This window comes from Acomys russatus, chromosome 3 (genome assembly GCF_903995435.1).
Source record: "Acomys russatus chromosome 3, mAcoRus1.1, whole genome shotgun sequence".
Lineage (NCBI taxonomy): Eukaryota > Metazoa > Chordata > Mammalia > Rodentia > Muridae > Acomys > Acomys russatus.
In genome coordinates, this window is record NC_067139.1 from 8,914,937 (window position 1) to 8,931,402 (window position 16,466).

At 43.6% G+C, this 16,466-nt stretch overlaps 3 protein-coding genes and 1 pseudogene across 3 annotated transcripts in view; 2 read left to right on the plus strand and 2 right to left on the minus strand.

Moving 5' to 3' along the window:
• The window catches only part of LOC127209174 (histone H2A type 1-B), a 190,752-nt gene that overhangs the window by 38,643 nt on the left and 135,643 nt on the right, over positions 1–16,466 (plus strand). The window lies entirely within an intron of this gene.
• LOC127209183 (histone H2A type 1-B) overlaps positions 1–16,466 on the minus strand; it is a 92,307-nt gene that overhangs the window by 7,250 nt on the left and 68,591 nt on the right. The window lies entirely within an intron of this gene.
• LOC127186878 (histone H4-like) lies at positions 1,792–15,908 on the plus strand (annotated as a pseudogene).
• On the minus strand, positions 6,377–6,811 carry LOC127209307 (histone H2B type 1-F/J/L). Its single transcript, XM_051168900.1, has one exon. It carries the CDS (start codon positions 6,781–6,783, stop codon positions 6,403–6,405), a length of 381 nt encoding a protein of 126 aa, XP_051024857.1. The 5' UTR covers positions 6,784–6,811; the 3' UTR covers positions 6,377–6,402.

A 16,466-nucleotide genomic window follows, 5' to 3' on the forward strand; every position in this document is an offset into this window, starting at 1 on the left:
CTCTTCATTATTAAAGATGCTGACTTGATTTAACCTCTAGCAGGTTTTCTGTCTACCCCTAGGGGGACTGAAACTATTTCTCTACAAACATCCTGTAAAAATAATTGAAAGCAAAAATAATAGTACTACCAGTCATTTTGAAGACTCTCTTCTTCTCTCCTGCCCCCCCTAACCCCCACTCCTGGGTAAAATCCTGTGTAGCCCAGCTGAACCTCACTATGTACCTGAGAATTATTTATACCTGATTCTCCCACCCCCAGGTCCCAACAGTGCTGGGAATACAGGCGCCCACTGTATGTATTCCTGAGGATCAAAGCCAGGGTTTTTATACCAGTCAAGCACTCTGCCAACAGATCTCCAACCCAGCCAGCATTCATGTGAAGTTACTTGTTCTTTTTGAATATCCAGAAACTCAGAGTTGTTGAGGTCTGCAGGATCGTTCCGAAAAAGTGATTCATAAACATCGTTTTGGGTCATAGATGCACCAGTATAGCTGAAGAAACTAGCAGGTTCCTTTCTAGAGGAATGATGGAGACATGTAAAAGAACATAACAGGAGTATAATATAATCAAAACACTATTAGCACTTTATGGACGTATTTAAAAGTCAACTTGGTGATATATCAATATATGACTCTTTATTAATACATGGAGCCATTTAATCCACACATCTGACTAAGAAGTGTCAGTGTGGAGATGGCGCGAGCATGTTTTGAGCTATGGATATCTATGAGGTGACAAGGATAATTGATTTTCTGTGTGTTTAATGCTTGTTGACTAAAAACATACTCGCTGAGCCGGGCGTGGTGGCACATGCCTTTAATCCCAGCATTCGGGAGGCAGAGGCAGGCGGATCGCTGTGAGTTCGAGGCCAGCCTGGTCTACGAAGTGAGTCCAGGATGGCCAAGGCTACACAGAGAAACCTTGTCTCGGAAAAAAAAAAATACTCGCTGAAAATTCCGAGATTCAGTAAAGGCACAGTAAAAATAGCGAGGACACCCGTGCCTCTTCTTCCACCGGCATTCCCAGAGCCTCAGATTTCTATGTGTAACTCAAGCAGCAGATTGATTGCTTTGGGATGAATAATCCAGTAGTGTATCTTTGAATCTTAGACCTCTAGTCCTGTATCCATCTGAGCTTTTACTTCCCCTGTCCAGTCTGAATGCTAAAGAACACTGCTCAGATTCCTAGCCATACCTAAGTCAATAAAAACGTCTTAGAACCTGAAACAGTGCCTGTGCTCTTAAAACTGTACTTACAACCTTTTAGACGCAGTGGTTCTCAACCTTCCTAATGTTTTGGCCCTTTAATACCGTTCCTCACCTTGTGGTGACCCCCAGTCACACAAAAATATTTCCTTGTTTCTCCATAACTGTAATTCTGCTACTGTTATGAATCACAATGTAAATACTTTGATAAAGGACTGTGAAGGGGTCGCGATCCGTAGGTTGAGAACCGGTGTTACTGAAGCGGAATAATAATGTGCTTCTATTTGGTGCCATAAGACACAAACGCCAAAGGACACATAAATTGTCCTTTTTGAGCGGTGAAAGAATTATTTAGACACAATACAATGTATTAAAATTTAACTCCGGGCTCAGCATCTGTCTCAGGCCCCGCCTAGTCTCCTCCAGCCTATTCATAGGATAAACGCACAGAAGGGCGGGAATAGCCTGTGGTTTCCGCCTCTGCTCTTCAGGTTTTCAAACAGGTCCGCCATGGTATTATAAAAGGCAGGAAGCACACCAGTGGTAGTCACTTGCTTCTGTAGCTTACGAGCAGAACTGTCAGTATGTCTGGTCGCGGTAAAGGAGGGAAGGGTCTGGGCAAGGGGGGCGCCAAGCGCCACCGCAAGGTCCTGCGCGACAACATCCAGGGCATCACCAAGCCCGCCATCCGCCGCCTGGCCCGGCGCGGGGGAGTCAAGCGCATCTCCGGCCTCATCTACGAGGAGACCCGCGGGGTGCTCAAGGTCTTCCTGGAGAACGTGATCCGCGACGCCGTCACCTACACGGAGCACGCCAAGCGCAAGACCGTCACCGCTATGGACGTGGTCTACGCGCTCAAGCGCCAGGGGCGCACGCTCTACGGCTTCGGCGGCTGAGCTTACTCTCTTTCCCTCCAAACAAAAGGCCCTTTTCAGGGCCACCACCTTCTCATCTGAAGAGCTAAATTCGCTTTCTAACTTCTGCTTTGTCTTTGAGAGGCGAGTTAAGTGCCTGGCTTTGTTTTACTTGGGTGTGTATAGAACTGAAAAGTCCTTGGGTAATTTGGTTCAGAATTTTGAACCCTGAGTAAGAGTTGTTAGTTAAGTCCAAAGGCTTCTACTTTGTAGCGTAGGCGGCCTTCTAAATCTTGGTCCTGTCTCTTGTGAGTACTGAATACACCGAACTATGCTTAGCTGTAAGCCCACTAATCACCACAGTAGGCCTTAAGTACAGTCATGCATGAAGTACTCCCGGGTGTCCTCTACATGTTTATTCATTCGCTGAGTTCTTGTCTTGTAAGGCTATTTCATGTTGCCTAGTGCAATGTCCTGAGGTTTTTGCTTCCTACTGAACAAGTCCATTGTATTATAAATTGCCTAGTCTCAAATCTTAGCACGAAACAAACGGATCTTTTGATTCCAATATCCCACACATATTAGTGGCTCTGAACTTAGTCATTTGCATAACGTGGACTAGCCTAGCCTGGACTATGTCATAGTATGGTGGCTTATAATTTGGGTGCTACCCTGCCGGCCACCGGCTACCAAACTCTGGGATTACAAGTGTGAGATGGCAATCCAGAATCTACTCCTCTGCCCTTCCCCCACCACCACGCAAACCATTTTAAGAACCAACAATTATTGTAAAAGAAAAGGCAGAAAGTACTAGAGATAGGACATTTAGGTTCTGGCCTGCACTTGAGACACAAAAGAAAAAAAAAAAAAAAAAAAAGAAAGGAAAAAAAAAAAAAAAAAAAAAAAAAGGAAAAAAACTGCAGTTTCAGAAATTGGGCCGATCCAGTAAAACAAGGCTGCTCAGCGGGATAGAATCACGTTGGTGGTGATGATGAAGTTAGGTAAGGAAAAGGGCAGAGCCTCATTAAAAAAAAAATGTTCCATGTGTATGTAGCATGGCTTAAGGTGAAACCACCCAGGGGTCCTAGAAATGTTAGGTTTCCACCGAGGTCAGAGATTCTATTCCACCCAGGTCAGGGTATATATATAGGTGTACAGTGGTTTTCTGGAGAGAAGGCCTGGCCAATGGGTGCTGGGTGTGCGGCTCAATGGCAGGCCCAGGGTTCCAGCTCCAGGATTGCATGAAAGCAGTCCTTGTGGTGCATTCTTTACAGTCAGCACGCAGGAGGCAGAGACTAGGGGATCTAAGTTCAAGGTCATTCTGTTCAAGGCCCTTGAGACACTATCTGGTCTCAAAACCAAACCAAATCCAGTCTTGGAAATCTGAAGAAATCTGAATCTGTTAGTTCCCTCATCTGGAACTTTCTACAGTAACAGCAACAGCAGCAATTTCTTCCTCTCCTCCTCTTCCTTCTTCTTTTGGCTTCTCTCTGTAGTAGGTGGGCTGTCCTGTAACTACAGTGGACTAGGGTGGCCTTGAACTCAGATCTTACTGCCTCTGCCTCCCAAGTGATGGGATTAAAGGTGTGTGCCACCAAGCCCAGTTTTCTGTAACTTCTTGATCTGTCAAATAAAAATCATAGTTTGACATATAAATCTTACATCTTCTCCTCATGGAAAATTCCACGTGGTTCAGGTCCTTATTAACTTTGGTCTGCTTTATCAGCTGTTCCCAAAGAGTCAGCAGAGAAGGGACATCAGCGTCTCCTGAGAACTGAAGAAGTTATTATCATTTGTGCACATGTTTCTGTATTTATTACCTTTACATGAGTTTCAGGGATCCAACTCAGATCATCAGGCTCACAAGTGACTTGCTTTAGGTGACCTTCTGGCCCTCTAGGAAAAAAAAAAAAAAAAAAAAAAAAAAAGAACCAGACCCCGAAGACAGCAGACATGTACCTATTGGAACAATCAATATATTCTTCAAAAAGCCCAACAGGAAAGGTAAATTTGAAGAGCATGGATTGCTCTGGAGTCCAGATTTTTCCCCCCTCTCCTTTCTGTTTCTTATACAGCCCGACCTGGCCTTGAAAAGTAGAGAAAGATGCACAGAATAGAGATGGAGTGGTCATGGGGAGTTTCAAACAGTGGGAAAAGATGAAAACAAACAAGCAAACAAAGAACAACAAAACATTACACTAACCTGAGAGGACTCTTCTGAGGGGCTTTACAGAGAGCTGCATGAGGCCTACTTTGCAGAGCACCACTTCACTGCAATTTTGGTTTTAAGATCAGTTGGGATGGCAGAAAGGCTCTGCGCATGCTCAACAGAACTGAAAAACAAAACAACAAAACAAAAAAACAAAAACGTGCACTTCAGCAGGCATGCAGGCACCACCATTAATTCTAGTGCTCAAGGCAGCAGAGGAAGTCCCTGAGGCTAGCCTGGTCTGGTGAGTTCCAGACTCTGTGTCAAGAAACAAAACAAAACAAAAACCCAAACTAATATAGAAGAACACCATAGGGTTCTGGCCTACACCTCTAATCCCTATTTAGAAGGGCAAAGCAGGAGCATTGCTGAGTTTTAGTTTGGGTTTCATAGTTGAATTTCAGGGTAATCAGGACTACAGGCTGAGATCTTGTCATAAAGAACACAAAGCTAAACAAAACAAAGTGAAACTAAGAAAATATTCCCACGAACATTTTAACTGACTTGTAAATAACCCACAAGGAAGTTTCTAAAGTCACTTCAAGTAAACTTTACTTGTAATTTTTAAAAACAATGAGAAAAAAAACCCAAACACAAGTATTTGTGTGTGCTCTATTTGCTGTGGGATAGCTATGTCAATCAGTGGGCAACTTTCGGGAGTGCTCTCCTACCACACTGGTGGGATCTTGCGGACACAACTCAGGTCTTCAGGCTTGCTGGCGAGTAACTTCACACACAGAGAAATCTCCTGGATTGCAGTTGCAACTTTGTTACTTTAAAGTGCATAGTTTCTTTGTATCAGCTTTGCTTCTGAAGGCTGGCCCAAGGTGGTGGAGTAAAAGAACTGGCTACTTAGTTCCATCCCCTGCACCCACACTTCCAGCACCCAGGACTTAGTCCTCCTTTTTTTTTCCCCCTCCAAAGAATGGGTCAGGGCCCCTCCCTGCTGGGATGTGTAGATGAAACTGTAGAGTATGGAGCCTGGAAAAGTAAAGAGATGGAGGCCACAGAGGCACACCTAACACCGTAGTCTTTTTTTTTTTTCCCCTTCGAGACAGGGTTTCTCTGTGTAGTCTTGGCTGTCCTGAACTCACTTTGTAGGCCAGACTGGCCTCGAACTCACAGCGATCCACATACATTCCATACACTTAACTGCAAAGTAAGCGATGTGGCTAAAAGGTAGGGAATGTTTTTCTTTCTTTTTTTCAGGTCTCATTAACAGAAACAACTCAGGAGAGGGGTTTGGGGATTTTTCTTGGTGTTTAAAAAATACCCAGCGGTTTAGAAAAAAGAAAATAAAATGCTCCCAGGCTTGCCTACATTTTCCCTTTTAGTTTTACAAACAAAGCTCTTTCACCATTTTCCAATTAAAAAGGTAAAGTAAACGATTTCCCCCCCTCCTACAATCTAATCCATAGATTCATATGTGAAAGTTTTAAAACCCGAAAGCTGCAGGGAAGGAGGTCTTTGGAGGAGGACCAGAAAGAAATTAGAAGCAGTGGATGACTAGGCTGGCTTTTCAGGCTGATACTTTCGCTTTCGGCGAGCTGAGCTGAGCCGTCTCCTCTGCCCAAGGCGGCGCCACGTAAAATGGCGACCAGAGCGTCACCAAGAAACAGTAACAAGCACTGAGCTCATAGGCCGGTGCTTTGAACGAAAATTAGAAGACATTGGAAAGATAACGCATTATTGCAGTTTACCAAACCGAGCAGTAAACTCAGTTTCACTTGTCCTCCCTGTGCTAGTAGTACTTTTACAAATACTTAAAAGACAAAAGCCCGGAAGTAAGGAGCGTTCGTTTGGACGCTCTTTATGTTTCGTCTCTAGCAGACAGCCAGTCTAACCTAAGGTTTCCCCAGGATAGCAGAAACAAATAGCTCAGCGACAGTACATCCCTCTCCACTTGCAAGGGGGAAAGTCATAAGTAGATTATTTTATGAAAAATAAATACGAGGCAAAAACTGGTTATTAGACCAAGTGCCTTATCTTAAAACGCGCCTGAACGGACTGCAGGAATTGTTACCTGCGTGAAAAACGGGTCACTGCTGTCACGAGTAAGTGCATAGCTCTCAATTATGACCTGTTGGGTGGCTCTGAAAAGAGCCTTTGGGTGATGGGTGAGCCGCGCTTGCTCACTTGGAACTGGTGTACTTGGTGACGGCCTTGGTGCCCTCCGACACGGCGTGCTTGGCCAGCTCCCCGGGCAGCAGCAGGCGCACGGCCGTCTGGATCTCCCGCGACGTGATGGTCGAGCGCTTGTTGTAGTGCGCCAGGCGCGACGCCTCGCTGGCGATGCGCTCGAAGATGTCGTTGACGAACGAGTTCATGATGCCCATGGCCTTGGACGAGATGCCCGTGTCGGGGTGCACCTGCTTCAGCACCTTGTACACGTACACGGAGTAGCTCTCCTTGCGGCTGCGCTTGCGCTTCTTGCCGTCCTTCTTCTGCGCCTTGGTCACGGCCTTCTTGGAGCCCTTCTTCGGGGCGGGGGCGGACTTCGCGGGCTCAGGCATCTTCAGACCTCTTCAGGAGAGAAAGAGAGTGAAGTCTTAACTCACGCTGTATATTTGTAGGCAGTCTTATGCAAATTAAGATATTCTTTCACGCTGTTTGATTGGTTAGAGATTACAAAACCTGTCTACGCTTCCATTGGTCAAGCCCGAATTGTGTAATAACTTCGAGTGGTTATGCTTCTTACTGTTCCTTACTACAAATACTTTTCTAAACGTTTTAGATTGCTGGTGTTTTTTTTTTTTTTTTTTTTTTTTTTTTTTTTTTGGTTTGGTTTTGTTTAAGCAGAAGTCGCTCTATTTTGAAGTGCCAGGAGTTAAGACTTGAGCCCAATTTAATACCAAACATTCTGAAATTCTTGAAATGTTCCTGTAAACATTGTATTTTTACCTTTCATTTCAAGTTTCAGTCCAGTGAATGGGAAAAGGAAAACTAAAAAGATCCAGGCGACCTTCAAGGTCCCCAGAGTTGTCAAGCTGTGCAGTCTAGTATTCAGAGAGCAAAGCTCAGAGTTAAAGTAACCGGCTGGGAGTAAATCCTACAGACACAAACGTTAGGGGAGACATGGGGATAAGATATGCAATTGGAAAAGAATAAATGGAACAGTTCAGTGGAATTGGAAGATCATGTGTCAGGAGCAGTTGTACTGGAGCAAAGCACTGAGATTAACATATGACAGAAGCTAGAATGTGGAGGAAGGTCAGAAATCCTTTACTACAGCCTCTGGGAAACTGTAAGCACCAATACCAAACAAACCAACAACAACAACGGCCGGCTTTTCTTACCCCCAGCTTGGATGCTTTTCCTTTATAATCTGTCTAGTCTCCTCAGCCCTCCTGACCACATTGTCCACTGCACTATGGGCTACTCAGTTTTTGACCTCCAGGGCTAACTTAAATGTATGATTTCTCTCTCTTCTCTCCTGTCTTCTCCCCCTTGCCCCTTTTTAAGGTTACTTGGGATTTGGTATAGCTTGCCTGTACTGTTTGTCTTTCAAATTCTAATAAAACTGGCCTTGATTTTTCTGAATCTGTTTATAAATTCTTGTATCAATGGGACTAAGAACTCAAAGAGAGAACATCAGAATTAAAATTTTAATTTAGTGAAAGTATTAAAAGAAAAATCCAGCTGGGTGGTGGTGTCCCACAGTTTAGAGTCCAGCCTGGTCCACAGAGCGAGTCCAGGTCAGCCAGGGCTGCACAGAGAAACCCTGTTTTGACAAACACACAGACCAACAAACAGGAAATGTTCCATATTTCTGCACCCTTTACTCCTTTTCTCTTTCTGTCTTGCCAATTTTCTCATGATTCTTCTCAACCTTGCTTTAAACCATCCATCAGTGAAATCCCTCCGCATTCCAAGGCCACTGCCAAGAGAAAGGGGAAATCACAGGGCCACGGGAACAAAAAGCCTCCATTGCCTGGTGAAGCCTCTTGCCTGCTGATAGTCAAAGAAATAAGTGAAAAAAAAATTTTTTTGGCAGTTTTTGTGATTTTATTTAAACACAAATAAAACACGCATTCCAGCCATCTACTCATTTTCTTCACTGCGCAGCCTGGCGTTGGGATTGGTGACTCGGATGGCCAGCTGTGCCGCTCTTTCTATGATGGCTTTTTGGTTCTTGGAGGAAACATTGTGAGCGATCTCAGCACAGTAAGATTTGTTGCACATCAGCAGCACTTCCAGCTCCTTGACATTGTGAACCAGAAACTTCCGGAAGCCGCAAGGCAGCATGTGCTTGGTCTTCTTGTTGCTCCCATAACCAATGTTGGGCATCAGGATCTGGCCCTTGATCTTCTTTGCACCCTGTTGTCGGTACCTCTGGGTTTTCGCCAGTTTCAAGTCAAACTGGGCACAATGGTGGGCACCTGTCATCTCAGCACTCAGGGAGGCAAAGGCAGGTGGAGGATTTTATGATTAATAATTAAGGCAGTAAGATATAAAGTAATAAGATATAATAAGGTACCACACGCCAGATATTATGTTGTACAGGAATTTATTAAATGAGCATAGGGGGAGAAAGAAAGGGGGGAGGAGGACCCCAGAGAAAGACAGAGAGACAGAGACAGAGGATGAGAGGGGACAGAGAGGAAGAGGAAGTAGAGAGAGACCTCAGTGAGGGTCTGCCCATTTATATGGCCCTGAGCAGGGCCATGCCTCTGTGGTTGGTAAGCAATGACATCACAGGTAGGCAGACTGAAGCAGAATCTGAACAGAGGATTTCTGAGTTTGAGGCCAGCCTAGTCTACAAAGTGAGTCCAGGACAGCCAAAACTACACAGAGAAAGCCTGTCTTGAAAAACAAAAGAAAACCAAACCAAACCAAACCAAACCAAACAAAACAAAAATCCAACATACTTGCTGTGAAACAAACATTGCTAGAGACAATCATTTCTCTTAAATGGAGAGTTTTGAGAGTAGATGATGAGATAGTGTCTCTCGATGGAGCTCTGGCTATCCTGCAGCTCTCCGTATGTATAGACCAAGTTGGCCTTGAACTTTCAGAGATCCAGCTGCCTCTGCTTCCATAATGCTGGGATTAAAGGTGTGCACCACCGTGACTTGTGCCATTAATTATTTTTAAAGATAGATTGCCACTGGGATTTGTGAGTTTGGCATTTTGTTTTTGACGAGATCTTACTATGCACCCATTACTTATCCCAGGCTGGTCCATTGACCTTGATAGGGTGACAATCCTGCCTCAGCCATCCAAATTCTTAGATTATTGGAATGAGGTAACATACACAGTTGACCTAGCTATGATTAAAAAAAAATTATTACTGAAGAATTTCAAATTTCTTCACATTTATATCTAGTTTTAACAACACATAGGTAATGAAGACAATGATTTTAAAAATTTAAATAACAAGAGCTATCCACTACTGCTGAATTTTTTTGTTTTTTTCAAGACAGTTTCTTTGTGTAGCCTTGGCTGTCTTAGACTCGCTTTATAGACCAGGCTGGACTAGAACTCACAGTGTTCTGCCTGCCTCTGCCTCCTGAGTGCTGAGATTAAAGGTGTGTGCCACCACACCCTGCCTAATGCTAAAATATTTTTCTCCCGAACTCATTACAGATTATAGTAGTTATTTCTTTTATATAAGGTGTAATGTAGCCCAGGCGGTCTTAAACTCACTCTGTAGCAAAGAGAGACTTTGAACTTCTGTGGTTTTTTTGCCTCCATCTCCTGAGTGCTGGAATTATAAACATGAGCTCACTGTGTGTATTTTTAGAATTTCAATTTGTTTTATTTTAATTAAAAATTTTGTGCATGGGGCTATGGTGTGTGTTTATGGCTCCTTTATGCCTCTTGAGCTCCAAGGACAATTTTGGTGCCTGTTCTTTCTCTCTACATTGTTTGACACATTGTTTTTGTGCTGTGAGCTGCTGTGTCTGCCAAGATAGTTGGACCTTGAAATTCCCATGGAATGGCCTGCTCATGCCTTTCATCTTTTAGTAGGAACACAGGGATTACAGATGCACTCCCTGTTCTGGGTGCGCACGGACCAGGATTACAGATGCACTCCCTGTTCTGGGTGTGCACGGGCCAGGATTACAGATGTGCTCCCTGGTTCTGGGTGTGCATGGACCAGGATTACAGATGCACTCCCTGTTCTGGGTGTGCATGGCTTCTGGGGATTCAGACTCAGGGGCCTATGCTTGAATGGCAAGAGCTTTACTCACTTCATCATTGTCCCCAGGCTCATTTGTAGAATCTCTAAAGACAACAATATAATCATTTATGCAAGCAAAATTTATTGGAAGCAGGGCTGGAGAGATGGCTCAGCGGTTAAGAGCGCTGTCTGCTCTTCCAGAGGTCCTGAGTTCAATTCCCAGCAGCCACATGGTAGCTCACAACCATCTATAATGTGATCTGATGCCCTCTTCTGGCCTGCAGGTGTATGTACAGGCAGAACACTGTATATATAATAATAAATAAATTAAAAAAAAAAAAATTTATTGGAAGCAAATAAGAATTATAACACAAGTCTTGGTAACAAATACCCTAGTTTAAGAACTATAGTATGGTAACTGGGGCGTATTAATAGTTTAGTTGTAGAGGGATGGTCGAGCATGCTCAAGGCCATGAGTTCAATATACCTTTGGCCATTCTGTATTATCGCATTTCTTTGGCTCCCCATCCTACGAGCTACCTGGCATACATGCTAGGAGTCGAACTCTGGTCTTCTGTAAGAGAAGTACGTGCTTTTAACTGCTGAGTCATTTCTCCAGCTCCTTGACATTGATTTTGCTGTGGACTTCCTTACATGTTTTGTGGTATAGATAAAACACATTCATGTAAAGTCTGTAGAGGAATTTTGACTCAGAACATGGCTGCTGTGGCAAGGGATCCTATCTGCAGACTTAGATCTATGGAATGTGGGTAGAATGCAAACACGCCACACCTTTAAACCCTCTGGCTAGAATACAGACACTCCTTTGTCCACACCTTTAATCCCAAACAATGAAGGTAAAGTTAGTTTGAAGAAGGAAGCATCCGTGTTTGAAAGTGGTCTCTAGTTGAGAGGTAGACAAGGAGATGATTTGACAGAATAGGATATGCCCAGCTCTTAAGGGAGAGCAGTGCAGAGGGAGAGAGAGAGGAGGCAGTTTTTGCCAGGAGAGTTTTACAGAGACAGGTTGAAGAGAGAACAAGCTAGACACAGGCGAAGACAGAAGGAGCCAGAGAGTGAGAAGGAGCCAGAAGACTAGAATGGGTTACTAGAGTTAGGGTGAGGCCAAGCAGAGCAATTCAGTCAGAGGCCAGATGGAATAAGTCAGCTAAGAGAGGAATTCCAGAACACTGAGTTGAACCAGCCAACCCAGAGCTCAGAAAGAATTAGAAATAGTGAGCTTATTCAGCAGTAAGTCACAGAGGCTGAAAATATTCTAGGCCTAGATTAGATTGTATGGAGGCTAGAAGTTTCCAGGACTAGGCCTAGGTTAGCAGACAGAGGCAGTTAAATCAGAGGAATAAAAGTTACTTATACAAGGTTCTGTGAAAAAAAAAAAATCTAGTTTAACTCATACTATGAATTCCTAAGCAGCTTTCCTAGCAGTTCTTAGTCTTCCTATGACACCATACATGTCCTTTTTGTTATCATTATTTGCCCCTTTTTGAGAGCAGCGGTAGAATTTCACTTCATTTTTATCTGCAAAGAAGTACCAGGCATTGTTGGGTGAGTCCAGAGGACTATGTGATCCCAGGAGTGGGAAGTCAGCATGACAAAGTGGCAAGACCCCATCTTAAATAAGAAACAAGTAGAGGAGGCATAAGGGGAGGCTGAGGAAGGGGAAGAGAGTAGTAACTAATAAGTTGCCACCAAGCCACATATGTGGATGACTCAGTGAGCCAAAGTACATAGTCATTGCTAAAGCAACAGTACTTAGGGAAATGATGTCCACTCGGCTTGCACAAGCCAGGAGTGCCCATAGCAGCATCTAGAGATATTTTGATGTGACCACTTTGCCTACAGTGCCATCACTACCTTGATAGAAACTTCTGAGGAAGTTATCAAAAACACATGCATTCTTTTTCCTCTTTTCCTTTGTGAGAAGTCTTGGTATGTTCACCAGATGAGTCAGGAACTGGTGGGGCCTATGCACCCTGTCTATCACAGCTTTCTAACCACCAGGGACCACATGTACACCCACATTGTGGTGGGTTCTTTGGTACTCCAGACAGATGGCTTGCTAGGCATTGTCTAGAATGCCCTCTCTTTCTTTTGTATTGATTTACAAGGCTACCTGTGCCCACAATCACAAAATAATCAGAGAAGACAAATAAAAACTTGACAATACTTGCTCTTTCTGCCTGTGTTTTTGTTAATGTCTAATTAAATCTATTTGACTTTTCAAAGTTGACATTGTTATGATCTAAGCGACGGGGATGCCATAAAGTCATGCCATGTGACAGATCTCACATGGGAGGTTTCTTGAGGGGCGTGTATGTAGAGGCTGCCTCTGGGTGAGGGTGGAGGAAGAAGAGAGCAAAGAGAAGAGGGATTGGTCTTTTATGAGGTGATGTAATGCATGGGCAGGGGAGGGAAAGAGACTCCTGCTGCTGCACCTTGGCAGCTAGCGATACATATTATATCCTGCTGTTGCTTGGTCCCTGGGGCAGGAGGTGGAGATGCCTAAATGCTAACACACATTCTATAGGTTTCTTTTCTCACTTCTGTAAGTACATTATCTGTACGTGGTTAGGGTTCCTTGGTAATTGCACAGCATTTGCTCACTTAATAAATACTAAAAAAAAATCCAAAACCAACCAACCAACCAACCAACCAAAACAAACCACCCAAAGCAAAAATCCAAAAACCTCAAAGTGCTGGAGAAACAAAACAGAATAGTTGCTGAATTCACGTTCAGACAGACTAGAGCTGCATGGTTGAGTTAGGTGTGGTTAAGCTACTGCAAAAAAGGAATTTCACAATAGCATTTAAAGGTGTTAAGTTAATTGCTTTTTTCAAGACACTATATCAACATAGTTCCTTGGCTAGCCTGGAACTTGCTAGGGAACTTGCACTCCCTGTTCTTATATATATATATATATATATATATATATATATATATATATATATATATATATATGTGTGTGTGTGTGTGTGTGTGTGTGTGTGTGTGTGTGTGTGTGTGTGTGTGTGTGTGTGTGTGTGTGTGTGTGTGTGTGTAAGGCCAAACAAGGGTTTTGGACACTTTGGGGGAAGTGTTGTGGACTGAAAAGCTAAGGAAACATAGGCCCAAACTGGAGTTATTAATAGGAAACTTTTTTTTTTAATTATTGGATCTAGGGGCTGTTGTATCAGTAACTAGTGGTGAATGGTGGCGGCTAGCTGCCTGACCATTACCATTGGCAGATAGGAGGCTTACAGGAGTTGGCACAGCTGGGCAAGCTTATTGGAATACGCAATTGCTTCATTGGTCGTGCTGGAGTATCTCAATCTTATGTGATAAAACAAACAAACAAACAAAATTACCATTATGGGAAAGAGTTTTACTGTCCCTAGTGGGGACAAGTTTAAGTTCTAATGCTCAAGTCATGATGATTGGCTTGGGCACATTCCAAGGAAAAAGCTAGCCAAAAATCAACAAGGCATCATTTTAGCAGTAGCTATGACAACTAATCAAAATCATACTGGAGGCTGGGTAGTGGTGGTCCACGCCTTTAATCCCCGCACCCCGGAGGAAGAGACAGGAGGTTCTCTGTGAATTTGAGGTCAGCTGGGTCTACAGAGCCAAGGCTACACAGAGAAACCCTGTCTCAACAAACAAACAAACATTATACTGGGCTTGGAAATAAACAACTGAGCTTTAGTGGGGTCATTGAAAAGTCTCCCTAACTCAGAACTGCTGAGCTCATTCCTTGGCTTTCAGATAAGCTGGTCTGAGGTAATCAAGCGCCCTGCCCCAGGGAGAAATGTGTGGTTGCTAAAGAATTAGTTGAAAAACAGCTACATGTTGGTCATATTGAGCCTCCATTAAGCCCTTGGAATATACCTATACTTACTATGAAGAAAAAAATCTGATAACTAGAGATTATTGAATAATTTAAGAGCCATTAATATTGCTATGCAATCTGTGGGACCCTTACAACCTGGCCTCTCCCATCTTTCTATGGCTCCTTAAAATTGCCACATGATAGTTTTAGATTTAAAGGTTGTCTTTTCCTTTTTTCTTTTTTTTTTAAAAAGCCATTTCTTTATATCCTCAAGATCAAATTAGATTCGCTTCCCCCCCTTCCCCCCCAAGTTCCTTCAAGAAGTCATTGTAAATCAAGATGCAGCAAAACTGTGGAACCATACCCCTCTATGGGCGGAAAGAAAAGTCTATTGTGGGAACAAACTACCTGGCTTCAAGAACAGAGGACAGCAACTGCTGGGCAAAACCTGGCCAGTTTTATCAGGGAGACAGTGATGGGAGGAGCAGCCTGGAGGTTGATCCGTTTGTTGCAGGCTCTTTGGGTTAATTAGGACCTGGATGGCCTTTCCTGAAGTCCTGGGCCACACTGTAATGAAGGAAGGAGTGGCTTTCCTGGTAAACAGAAACCACCACAGGAATGCTGAGTTTACCCAGGAACAGTCCTTCTGTTTACCTGGTCAGATTCCTGCCTGGGTTAGGCCTGGGCTGTCATCTTAGGACAGCAGCAGCAGCAGCAGCAGCAGCAGCAGCAGCAGCAGCAGCAGCGCCATTCTTAGAGCTTGTTTTGGACTTAACAATCAGGACCCTGTGGAATGATGCCATCAGGAGCTTTGCAGCAAGGAGTGAACAACAGCCACATTCTATGTCAGTTGTTTGTGGCTCAGTGTGTTAAACCTGCTTTTCCTCAAGCTATTATTGTACGTTATAGGGATGGCCTATTTATTATTAGCCGTATTGGAACAGGCGTATCTAACATCAGAGAATTCCTGCTTGCATCACTGCCTTAGAAAGGGTAGCTTACAAACCTCCTGAAAGGGTTCGGCTCCTTATAATCACTGAGCTACTACAATAAAATAGCACATTATTAACCCCCCGCCCCCAAAGTTGAAATCTAGTTTGCTCAATTGCAAACTTTAAATGATTTCAAGACACTTTTGGGAGGCATGCATTGGTTATGACCTTATTTAAAGCTAAGTGCTAAACAATAGGTACCATTGTTCGATATTTTAAAGGAAATCCTAACCAGCTATCTCCTAGAGGGTTACTCCAGCACCTGATAAACATTTCCTGTCTAACAAACTAATTTGATCTCTTTTGATGATTTCTTGGATTTTCCCTTAAAAAAACAAAAACAAAAACAAAAACGAACAAACAAACAAAAAAACCCAAGACTTTTTTTTTCTTACTACCATAAAAGATCCCATAAGAATATTTACTGACAGCAGCTCTAAGGGACAAGAAAACTGCATAGCAGTTTCCTTCAGGATTGAAGGTCCTTAAACAAGAAGATAAACAATGCAGAATAGCTTTCCCGAAGTCCCTGAAACTAAACAGCTTCACCAGGCCCCTTTTTCTCAAGAGAAAATAAGCTAAGCTGCAAAGACTCTGAGATCAGACCTGATGAACGGAAGAAGCAGAAACCAGTTGAGCTGCCTGGAAGAGGCTTAGACCAACTGAGTGACCTGGGACAGTCTCCACCCGGTTGAGCTTACCTCAGGCTGTGCAGTGTGCTCCTCGTTACCCAGCTTTTGTTGAGAAGTTACCTGTGCTGGAGTGGGCATCTGTCTCTGAGTTTCCAAATTTCTTCTCCTGTAAGTAACCTCTCACCCATACTCCTGTGCGTAACCCCAGTGTGTATGGTCCCACACCCATAGAGTTACATTATGTGCAAAACACCCCCAAAACTAGAGCTTTAGTCTACTGGAAAGACCCTGAAACAGGGATAAGGAATGGGTCAAATAAAGTATTAGCCTTTGGAAGAAAAGGTTTGCTTGTGTTTTTCTGGCCATTGTCCAATTATATTGAGCCCAAATTGGAACCAAGAGCAAGTGTGGCCAGTCTGAGGTCTCCCAAATGGAGCTCTTTTAGATTAGCTCACAGACAGGCTAAGGCTGTGTTCTTTGGCACACACAGTTTAGACCCTATGGTGGGTATGGAACCAAAGTTTAAAAAAAAAGAAAAAAAAAGGCAGGGGTGTGTGTCCAACCCAGCTACCCAGAGGCATCCCCTGGGTTTCAGATTAACCAAATGTGTGTTGAAAACAG